The sequence below is a fragment of the Musca autumnalis genome, unplaced genomic scaffold (genome assembly GCF_047663935.1).
Source record: "Musca autumnalis isolate F117 unplaced genomic scaffold, ASM4766393v1 scaffold_1, whole genome shotgun sequence".
NCBI classification, from domain to species: domain Eukaryota; kingdom Metazoa; phylum Arthropoda; class Insecta; order Diptera; family Muscidae; genus Musca; species Musca autumnalis.
This window is the reverse complement of record NW_027411644.1, coordinates 237,753,512-237,766,005: the sequence shown is the minus strand read 5'-3', so window position 1 is coordinate 237,766,005 and position 12,494 is coordinate 237,753,512. Positions and strand designations below refer to the sequence as shown.

Here is a 12,494-nt window from a genome sequence, read left to right as displayed (position 1 = left end):
CCGGTACCGGAGGTACCTGAAGGAGTGGACTGATACGCCTTATTTTTGAATTTAAACTATGTTTGGACAAAATATTACGAAGGCCAAATCTGCAGATCCGTTCGAGAGTTATCTTGCCCTTCCAAGCACCACACTCGGTGTCATAGGGGCTCTTTGAAACTTTTAGGCTATTTTCTCAGGAAGTATGGACTTGCCCCTGATGAAACTTGTACCGTCGTATGGAGGGCAGTGAATACAAGTTGCTAAAACAAAAATCAAAGCGATTCGAGAGCAGGTCCTAAACTGAACTTTTCCGAAATTTTGTGTGGGAGGTACCCGAAGGCGTGGACCGATTGGGTCCATATTGGAACCTCATCTAAGTTTGGTAGAAATATCACGATGTGCTAAGTACGGACCAAGTCGGTTATTCCCTTCAAGAGTTATCGTGTGCACAAATTTTCCAAACATTTTCGAACTTTTGTGGGGGAGGTACCGGAAGGAGTGGACCGATATAACCCATCTTCGAACATAAACTAAGTTTGGACAAAATATTGCGATAACCAACTTTTGGACCAAATCGGTCCATCCGTTCGAGAGTTATCGTGCGCACCAGCCAGACAGACGGACAGACAGACCGACGGACATTGCTAAATCGACTCCAAATTGTCTGAAACACATTTTGTCCAAACATACTTGGGGTCTAAAACCATTATTTCGATGAGGCACATTTTGCCCGTATGAAAGTGTATATACCCTCGTTAGCATAAATGCTGAGAGTATAAAAATTATAGCTTTGTCGAGGAGGACTTAAATCTCAAGATTATCCATTGAAATCGTGGGTTAATCCATCTGATATATTATAATGTTTGGATCTCGATCCAGCATTTATGTTTTTCTGCATGAAGAACTACAACAAACCGCTCTAAAGGCCCTCAAATATCAAAATTATACTGTCACAATACCAAAATATGGACCAAAATCGGTCATATTTTAACTTGCCTTGTATACAAAAGAGGTAAATTTATTCATAGTCAGTTAAAATTTGTTAAAACACTGCGTTTTCGCATCTAATTGTATGATTTTGGTTTTTGTAGTTTATACCCACATATTAGGTAAAAGCCTGGCTATTTACCCATTTGTACCCAATTTACCCATTTTAATGGATATTTACCATTTGGGTATTTTCCCATTTCCCATTTATATTTATGTAATGTATGTTTTTATATTATGAAGTAAATAAATAATATAGAATGATTTTAAAACTATCAATCCATTAAAATGATTATTTTGTTTATCTTTTAATTAATTCATTTTATTTTTACAAAAAATATAATATTTCTTTAAGTACATTTGGGCCAGACTTAATTGGAAATTGTTAATTCATTTTATTATTACATAAAACTATACATATATAATATTTATTTAAGTACATTTGGGCCAGATTCAATTAAGAAAATTGCATTTATAGGTGGCATTCATGCATTGAACTATCACAAATAAAGACTCTTTGGAAATAATACAAGTTAAATTGAGATAATTGTAAGGTATTCCATTCAAATAAATAGTCTATGACAATAAAATATAAAAAATATAATACAAGACATTAAAATAATACAAACGAACGTATAAAAAAATAAGAATAATTTACATTACATTTAATTATAAAATTATTTCTTTCCAAAACAATTTCATTGATAGATAACAAATCCAAAAAATAATAAACTTTAGTTAAATTGTTGATAACATAACTGTTATAGATAAAGGTAAATAGTAAAAATATACAGATACACGTACATGTGTTTTTTGTTTTACATTTTGGTATGTCATTTTTTGTTGTTAGTTAAAAATACAGGGTGTCCCAAGTGTGGCTAAGACTTGTTATAAGAAATGGTTAGGAAAAATAATCCGGATATTTGTAGACGGGAATTATAATAATTAAAAAAATAAAACTGTGAAGACTAAGACGTTGGTCGCAGTATGTAACTCCAGCCGTATTCGGACAGTGTACCTGAGCTGGTTACAATGCTGTGTAGTTGTATGATTTCAGGTACATTCTTCTACCTCCACCAATAACTCTTTCCCGCAGCATCAATACTATTAATTATAGCTGTCTTCTAGTAGTTTTGGGCGGAGGAGGAAAGAAGGAGAATATGTCAAAAGAAAAAGAAGCGATTTTGTTACACATTTAATATTGGGACAACCTGTATAAATCTTTGGTGTTTGTATACATTCATATATGTATTTAGTTTTCATTGTCTTTTTTTTACATTCTGTCGAACAGAGTAAGAATGGGCATAAGTTTAGAAGTAAGGGCAACGAAGTTCATTAGTTCAATACCATTCAATACAATTTCGACAGTATAATGTTTTTGTTTTTAGTTAATATTCAGTTCATAAGCTATATTTTATACATAGATTTACATAAATACGACTTATGGTCTTTTTCTCTAAGACGATTAGAAACCAAATTTTTTTGAATTACTACCAAACTCCTGTTATTGGCGAAACAAAATTAATTAAAAACAGAAGTTTTGTAATTTAAACGAATTCGGTTTCAAATCTTCTTAGAGGAACAGGTCATATGTTTCTTTCTTAAGCTCAATACTTTTGCAAAAATACCTTTAAAATTGTATAGAAAAATATAGTTTTCCTTTGTTGTTATAAAATCTAATAATTTATACAGAATATAGAAGTCCAGGTTTTTTAATTATTTTTTTCTTTTTTTTTTTGTAGAGGCGTGGGATGTATTATGGTCAGGCATCAACATCATCGTCATCATCATCATAAGTAATAGTCCACATTAACTATACTTAAAGCAGCATATCTTCATCATCAGATTCGGTAAATTCTCCATTAGGATTTAACAGCAAATTGCCTTCTTCGCTATTGTTTACCTGTGTAATGGAAAATGAAAGACGATTATAAAACGTTGGTGGTGATTAAGATTAAGAACAAGTAAAAAAGCATAAGTTCGGCCGGGCCGAACTTTTCATACCCTCCACCATAAAATATTCAACTTTAAGTGAGTACGTTAAAATGTCAGATAATGTACATAAAATGCTTCATTCGCGAGGCCCTTTTTTATGGTGCCTATATCTAACTGTTGACAATTTTTGATGGGCTAGAAATTGGGAGGTACTGTTATATAGGGGTTATAATAAAACATGGGCCTATGTTGACAGTTTTTGATGGGAGCCTTTAATGTCAAATAACTCCTAATTCGGCTAAAAAATTTAGCTAGAATCCTCAAAATATCGAAAATCGGTACATAACGTGGAAACTTCAAATGTCATTAACTGCTAGTTCGGAGGTATCTGGGCTATACGAAAATATGAAGTTAAATGAACAATTTTTGTTGCAGAATTTTTGTTGACTTTCAAATTTCAAAATATGGTAAGTTCGTCCAAAAATAAAGCTAAGGCACGGAAAATCGGGAGGTTTGTTTTGGGGCTATAACAAAACATAGACCTACGTTCGGTTAAAAATTTCAAGTAAAATATTGGGGCAGATGTGTGGTGACCACTACAACCTTCAAATGTCAAATTACAGTTAGCTAAAATTACCAAATTACTGAAATTGGGAAGTACCGTTATATGGGAGCTATATCCGAACATGGACCAATGTTGACAATTTTTGATGGAGAGGTGTTGTGACCACTAAGAACTTCAAATGTCAAATTACTGCTAGTTCGGTTTAATATTGTAGCTAAAATCATCAAATTACTAAAAATCGGGAGGTACCGTTATATGGGGGCTTTCTTGACAATTTTTGGTGGAGAGGTGTGGTGACCACTAAGAATTTCAAATGTCAAATGTTCAAATTACAGATAATTCGGTTAAAACTTGTTGGTAAAATTCTCAAAATACCTGAAATCGGGCGGTAACGTTATATGGGGGCTATTCCAAAACATGGACCTATGTCCACTAGTTATATAAGTTTATTGACATTTAAGAACCCTAAATGTCAATTGATAGCTAAATCGGTCTGAAAATGTAGATAAAAACGTCAAAATGCCGTAAATCGGGGGTACTGTTATATGGGGGCTATACCAAAACGTGGACCTAGGTCCCCAACTTTTGTTATATAAGTTTAGTTACACTTAAGAACCATAAATGTTAAAATATAGCTATATCGGTCTGAAAATGTAGCTAAAAACGTCAAAATACCGTAAATCGGGGGGTACCGTTATATGGGGGCTATACCAAAACGTGGACCTATGTCCACAAGTTTTCTCACATAAGTTTATTGACATTTAAGAACTTCAAATGTCAAATTATAGCTTCATCGGTCTGAAAGTGTAGCTAAAAACGTCAAAATACCGTAAATCGGGGGGTACCGTTATATGGGGGCTTTACCAAAACGTGGACCTATGTCCACAACTTTTGTTATATAAGTTTATTGATACTTAAGAACCGTAAATGTCAAATTATAGCTAAATCGGTCTGAAAATGTAGCTAAAACCGTCAAAATACCGTAAATCGGGGGGTACCGTTATATGGGGGCTAAACCAAAACGTGGACCTATGTCCACAACTTTCGTTATATAAGTTAATTGACATTTACGAACCCTAAATATCAAATTATAGCTACATCGGTCTCAAAATGTAGCTAAAAATAAGTTTAAATTGTTAAATAAGTTTAATGACACTTAAGAACCCTAAATGTCAAAATATAGCTAAGTCGGTCTGAAAATGTAGCTAAAACCGTTTTTTTTTTTTTTTTTTTTTTTTTTTTTTTTTTGATCTGGCATCTCTGACATGGATAGCTAAAAAAAAATTTACTCGCGGGAATAAATTAAATTAAAAATTATTTTACCGGAGAAGTTGAAGTATTTTGACAATAATTTGATATAAAAGAAAAATATTATCTTTCTGTCTGTTGGAGTTCACTTTATATTTTTGGAGTAGTGGAGTATTATACAAATCACATTTACGTATTATCGTCTTGCATTGTTTACATTTTACATGTGGCCCTAATTGCGTCATTGGCTAAATTGTGCAAATGTGCTGAGTACATACATACGTATCAATAAAATATAAAATTTGTAATCTGGAATTTTAAACATCGAACATCTTGAATATTACTGGTGGAATATTTGATCTAGCAGAAATATCAACAAATAACAAGAAAGTAAACAAAGCTACCATCTACTTATATATTGTGTTTAATCCAGAGTTGGATGTTCACTATTTATGCTGACCTGTAAAGCAAAAAATGCCCACAAAAAAGCAAATATACTTATGCCCCAAATGCAATGCTCCAGTTACTGCTAACCAGTGCAGCATAGGCTGCTGCCTATGTAATAAATATTTTCATATAAAATGCCACAAAATTACAAGGGAACAACACTCATTTTTATACAAAAACAAGCAATTTAAATACACCTGTTCTGAATGTCTCAAAAACGAAGCCTCTAATGTCAACAGTTTATATGCTAATGACTCTATTTCAAACAGCACATCTTTATCTGACACTTTTAATAGCAGTTTCATTGAGTTCAAAACCTCGATTGAGATCCAATATGAAAGTTTTAAACTCGAACTTAATAAGCACTTGCAGGCTGTTATGGAGAAAATGGATGAAGTAAATAAATCTGTCAGAGTTGAGATCAATCAAAAAATGAATTTAATGGAGCAAGAAATTCGAAATTGTCGTGCTGTAACATCCCAATTTGAAAATACTTACAGCAATACTATTAGAGAAATAGAATATCATAATGATGTATTGCGGCGCAGATTAAACAGAGCTAACATCATTATTAATGGTTTGCCGGATGGAGTAAGAGACTTAAGAGAACCAGTTGTGAAAATTGCGTCAATCTGTAACATTGATTTGGGACCGTATGACATTCAGCATTGCTGCTATTTCGCTAGAGGAAAATCAGTTTTAGTGAAATTCAACTCTGTCTACACCAGAGACTGTTTTATGGCCAATTACCATAAAAGGGGACCAATATATCTGGATGAAATTATAAACGGCTCAGTGCATAGTAGAGTATATCTTAATGATCACTTGAATCAGGCTGAATCCAAACTTCTATTCGTTTGTAGAAAGCTTTTAAGTGCCAATAAAATAACAAAATTCAAGCTCATGAATGCGGATAGACCCAAGGCTTTCATTGTAGATCATGCTGGCAACTCAAGAACGCTTAACATTGATCAGTGTGCTGAACTGCTTGACAATGCGGATGGATGTTGAATATTTTAGTAGCTGAGTCTTTTATTTATTTGAAATGTATTTATCTTAGTAGTTGAAATTCACAGTATTCATTAAAATATAAAGATTTAAAAGTAGTTACTACGCAATTTCTTTACGCTAACAGATCACATTCTACTTTTTAATTAGTATACATATATATAATTTTTTTTTTTTAATTTCTCCCGCGATTTTACTTGTCATTCATATTTATACTTTGCCATGAATATTCCAAATAATTACCTTACATATCATGATAACTCTTATTTAAAATCCCAACTAGGTTGTTTTCAAAACAATCTTAATATTGGACATATCAACTGTCAAAGTTTTAATTTAAGCAAACCAATGAAAATGACTGAAATAAGAAATATATTAGATGGTCGGTTATTAGACGTTGTTGGTGTGAGTGAGACGTGGTTAAAACCATATGTATCCAACAAGGTGGTTAACGTTGTTGGTTATTCATGCTTAAGAAATGATCGACCAAATGGAAGGGGAGGTGGTACAGCTTTATATATTGCCAATGGAATAAAGCATAAAATAGTGCATGTTGGGGATTGTTATGGTTCGGCAGAGTGCCTATTTGTTGAACTAATGTTTAACAATACTAAAGTATTGGTTGGAGTCGCTTATCTTCCAAATGGCAACATTAACTGTTTTCAACAACATATTTCAGATCTAGTTGTGCAGTACTCAAATGTTGTAATTATGGGCGATTTCAACATGAACATGTTTGATTTGGGAAAGTCAGCTTCTATTCGTAAATTCTGTTCTAATGTAAATTTGACTGTTGTGCACAATATGTTACCCACTCACTATGATGTAGTGCACCAGTCGACGTCTTTATTAGACTACTTCTTGGTATCCAACCAAGAGTTTGTACAAGTTTCGGATCAATTTAATTGTATTGGTTTATCTCATCACGCTTTCATTTTTATTTCAATGCAGATTACCTGCCCCACCGTTCGTCCGCATTATACTTATTTCGACTATGATGCCGTTGATATTAATCAACTAATCCAAACATTTGAAAGCTGTAATCTTTCTGATATATTTGTTACTTCTGATGTTGATGAGCAATTAGTAATATTAAACAATTCAATAGACATGATCCATTCCACAGTACCTCAAAAAACGCGTATATGTCAGTTTTCTGACAGACTGGATGTTTTCAAATATCCAGAGGTTCGTTACAGAATATCATTGAGAGATCTAGCTTATAAAACTTACCTTAATGATAAGACTTCTGAAAATTGGAGAATATACTGTAAGTGTCGCAATAAAGCAAAAAGCACTTATAGAAAAATAAAAAGCGAAATTGACCGTAAAATGTTTGATGGTAAATCCAATTCTGAAATCTGGTCTATTCTAAGCAAAAATGGAGTTACTAATTCAGAAAATATTCCCACAGAACTCAATGTTGAAAATCTTAATGAAGACTTCATATCTCATCAACTTCCCAATATTGGGAGATTTCCATTAATACCCCAGAATGTTTACAGCGGTTTTTCTTTCAATGCAATCGATATGCAGGATTTTATCTTAGCCTTTAGAAAGGTCAAATCCAAAGCAGTTGGTAGTGATGGCTTTGAATTGCGTTTTTTACATATGCTATTTCCTTTTATAAGCAAATTTCTATTGCATATAATAAATACTTCGATTATGACAACAGTCTTTCCGGCATTATGGAAAATAGCAAAGATTATACCAATTTTAAAAAAGGACATTGGTTGCCCCAATAACTATAGGCCTATTTCCATAATGCCTATTTTATCCAAAGTTTTTGAAAATGTTATGAAGATGCAAATGCATAGATACATAGAGAGGCACTCCCTTTTGAATGACTGCCAGTCTGGTTTTAGGCCACATTGTAGTGCTACATCAGCACTTATTGTTCTTACTGATGAAATCAGGAAGTCATGTACTAATAATAAGTGTTGTGTCCTACTTTCTCTTGATCTCGAGAAGGCCTTTGAACGAATTGACCATGCGCTTCTTATTGAAAAACTGTTTTTTATGTTTGGATTTTCATCCCCAGCTTGTAAGTTAATTCGATCTTACTTGTCTGACAGAAGCCAATACGTTTCAAGTAAAGGAATTATGTCTAGCATTCTAAAAGTCCGAAGTGGCGTACCCCAAGGGTCCGTCCTTGGACCCCTTTTATTCATTATGTTCGTGAATGATCTATTTTGTGCCGTTGAGGGCGTTAATTGCATTCCAATTGCATTTGCAGACGATGTTCAAATTCTGTTCAAAGGTAAAGTGGATTCACTAGATGTTCTACAAAATGTTATAAATTATTCTTGTGGAAAAATTATGTCATGGATGTCCTGCAATAATCTTTCCATTAATTTAAGTAAAACAAAGTCAATGATGTTCGGCAATTTTGACCGAAGTAGTCTACAAATTTCGCTTTTTAATATACCCATTAATGCCGTTAGTAACATAAACTGTCTTGGTCTTACACTTGACGATAAATTGTCTTTTTTACCCCACATCAATTTGATTGCGTCTAAGGTTAATTTTTTACTACGGAAACTGTACAACTTAAATTTATCACTTCCATGGCATGTTAAAGCCAAAGTCGTACATGCTCTAATTATGCCTGTTTTTCTTTATTGCATTGAAGTGTATTCTGGAACCAAGAGAGTTATTATTAAAAAATTGCATGTACTATTTAATCGAGTAGTCCGATATATATTTTCTATAAAAGGACGTCAACACATGTCCGGCTATGTTATTCGATTTTTAGGGTGTTCGTTTTCAAATTATGTCAATACACGATTATTGTTGCATTTTTACAAAGTTCATAAATTTAAGAAACCTACTTATTTAATAAAACTGTTCCACTTTGGTAGATCTACAAGAAATCCCCAACTTCGCATACCCCGTCTGAACTCGTATTTAAATCGGTCCTTCCACGTCAGAGTTGCACGACTCTATAATGTCCTACCAACCTCACTTAAGTCATTTTCGTATTCTGTTAAACGCTTCAAGGCTAAATATATGGAACTTTGTACATAAAACATTTTTTTATACATTTAAATACTTGCGATATTTGCTTCTATATTGTAAATTTTGATCAAAGTATACAATGTTGTAATTTTCCTTCCTTTCCTAAAATATTCAAGCTTTTATAAGTTTTTGCTAACTTGTATTAAGATTTCTTCAGGAGAGGACGTAATTTTAGTAGTACAAATCCGTTTATTTCTGCGGTGTAGCATTCTTATTGAAGAATTCCTAATTGGGATTTTAGTTTAAGTTTTATTTTTAATTTATTAAGTTCAATTTTATATTCTTAATATTCAATTTTAACATCATTTACTGTATAATTGATATATGTTTGTATTCATTTTTTGTTTATATATGTAGTTTAATATTCAATGTAGCTTGCTTGCAACCAAATAAAATGGGCATATCCGCCTGGTGGCAAGTTTTTGAAAAATAAATAAATAAATAAATAAAAATACCGTAAATCGGGGGGTACCGTTATATGGGGGCTATACCAAAACGTGGACCTATGTCCACAACTTCTAATATATAAGTTCGTTAACACTTAAGAACCCTAAATGTCAAATTATAGCTACATCTGTCTGATAATGTAGGTAAAAACGTCAAAATACCGTATATCGGGGGGTACCGTTATATGGGGGCTATAGCAAAACGTGGACCTATGTCCACAACATTTGTTAAATAAGTTTAATGACACTTAAGAACCCTAAATGTCAAAATATAGCTAAGTCGGTCTGAAAATGTAGCTAAAACCGTCAAAATACCGTAAATCGGGCGGTACCGTTATATGGGGGCTATACCAAAACGTGGACCTATGTCCACAACTTCTAATATATAAGTTCATTAACACTTAGGAACCCTAAATGTCGAATTATAGCTAAATCGGTCTAAAAATGTAGCTAAAAACGTCAAAATACAGCAAATCGGGGGGGGGGGGTACCGTTATATGGGGGCTATACCAAAACGTGGACCTATGTCCACAAGTTTTGTTATATATGTTTATTAACACTTCAGAACCCTAAATGTTAAATTATAGCCAAATCGGTCTGAAAATGTAGCTTAAACCGTCAAAATACCGTAAATCGGGGGGTACCCTTATATGGGGGCTATACCAAAACGTGGACCTATGTCCACAACTTCTAATATATAAGTTCATTAACACTTAAGAATCCTAAATGTCAAATTATAGCTAAATCGGTTTGAAAATGTAGCTAAAAACGTCAAAATATCGCAAATCGGGGGGTACCGTTATATGGGGGCTATACCAAAACGTGGACCTATGTCCACAAGTTTTGTTATATATGTTTACTGACACTTAAGAAACCTAAATGTCAAATTATAGCCAAATCGGTCTGAAAATGTAGCTAAAAACGTCAAAATACCGTAAATCGGGGGGTACCGTTATATGGGGGCTATACCAAAACGTGGACCGATATAGCCCATCATCGAACTTGACCTGCCTGCAAACAAAAGACGCATTTTCCCAAAATTTCAGCGTCCTATCTCCATTTTTGTGGATGCTAGAGTGATTACCACAGACGGACGGACGGACGGACTTAGAATTTTACCCTGATCAAGAATATATATACTTTATAGGGTCGCAAATGAGTATTTCAATGCGTTACAAACGGAAAAACAAACTTAATATACCCTCCATACTATGGTGGAGGGTATAAAAACTAAGAGAATCATTATAAAACTGCTAAATATGAGGGCTGCTCAAAAATTTTCTGGCCTAATAATGAAAGCGAGACTATTTATCATCAAAAATAGTTTTATTGTTTTCTGAAGTATTTTCCAACATTTCCAGTATTTTGCATGCACTCAAACTAAGTGTGGAAGCACTTTTTCGACTCCGATTGAGACACCACCAAAACAAGGTTTTTAAAAGCTGTAGCAGATCGTCAGGCGACGAAAATCGTTGAAGACAAATTTTTTCTTAATGTTCGGAAAAAAATGAGTCAATGAGTCCCCAGTCAGGGGTGTACAGCGGATGACCAATCAATTCCCCGTTTTGTCAGGCCCAAAGGCTCTGGTTTAAAGCGATGTGTGAGAGCTCGCATTGTCATGGTGTACACTGCTTAGTTTTCTCTTGTTCGTTTATCGAATTCCTCCGAAGATTTATGGCAAACAAATTGTGCTGTACCACTTAGAATTGACCGTCCTACGTTGATCAAGCAGAATAATCGCATCATGACCAGTTTTGTTGAAGAAACAGGTGACCATGTGCTTCGAAGTTATTCTTCCATGAAGAACTTTCGTTGGACTTGGCTCATCTTCGAAGACTCCCACGGTCAATTGCAGTTTGGTTTCGGGCTCATACGCATAGATCCATGATGACGACATCCGTGACAATCTTAAAAACGTCTTTCAAAGCACCGTGATCCTATTTTTATAATTTGGTCTTATTTCGGGTATTCGACCAGCAGGTATGTAGCGAACGGCTGCTGCAGTAATAATGCCCCGGAAAATTCTCTCAGTTACACGAGGATCTGAGGGGTTGGGTAGAGCTCTCTAAAGCGGTGATTGGTAAAATCTCTGAACCTTTGCCAATCAGCTTTCTAATGGTTCAGGAAAGTACGGCGTTCAGAGGTTATGAAAATGGGTGGTCTACTTACGGAGACGATGATAGGAGGTGATCCGATGCTTTTCGAGCAGCCCTCGTATACCAGTGGCAACAATTTGTCCATCATACTTACTCGTCTATATCTCACAGCTGAACTGGATCTATTAAAGAAACGTCTCACCATGTTACGACGTTCTGGGGAAAAGGCAAACATTCCAAGGCAGGCCACAACAAATGTTACCGACAAAATGGACGCCAAAATGACTAAAAGCAAACGAACACACAAATACGCAAAAAGAAAACAAAGTTCATTTTAATTAAAGCTCAAAGCTATTTTTCTATCTATTCATTGTTAAACTTACCTCCAATAGAGCCAGTCTTTTCAGCAGGATGTTTACTCTCATCTTCAGTGGGATAGTTGGGTTGACCATTAGGTTTTGAGGAGGTTGTATGGGGAGGTTTTAATGTTGTCGTTGTGGTAGATGTTCCTTGATTTGGCAATTTTAAACCCAAAAAATCACAAATTTCTGGTGTTTTCTGTATGTACAACAAGTAGCACTAGAATATAAAAAATAGACAAACAAAACAACAAATCATTATCAATTCCTTTTTGTTTTCGTTTTTGTCTACGGAAAAATGAAACATATTTGATTGCCTTTTCGGCCAAATATAACACTGTGCAACCCTAAAAAATGCAAAAAACATATAGTTTGAGACTACAAAACCCTAGTTGGGTTTTGT

At 34.1% G+C, this 12,494-nt stretch overlaps 1 protein-coding gene across 1 annotated transcript in view; it reads right to left on the bottom strand.

The window, feature by feature from the left end:
- Window positions 1–1,264: 1,264 nt before the first annotated feature.
- The window catches only part of LOC141389291 (cation-independent mannose-6-phosphate receptor-like), a 140,857-nt gene continuing 129,627 nt past the window's right edge, over window positions 1,265–12,494 (bottom strand). The window contains exons 15-17 of the mRNA XM_073960628.1: window positions 12,116–12,311; window positions 11,887–12,017; window positions 1,265–2,872 (exon numbers count right to left, since the gene is read on the bottom strand). Coding sequence (XP_073816729.1) covers window positions 2,789–2,872; window positions 11,887–12,017; window positions 12,116–12,311 — 411 coding nt within the window. The 3' untranslated portion in view covers window positions 1,265–2,788. The remainder of the gene's footprint in view (window positions 2,873–11,886; window positions 12,018–12,115; window positions 12,312–12,494) is intronic.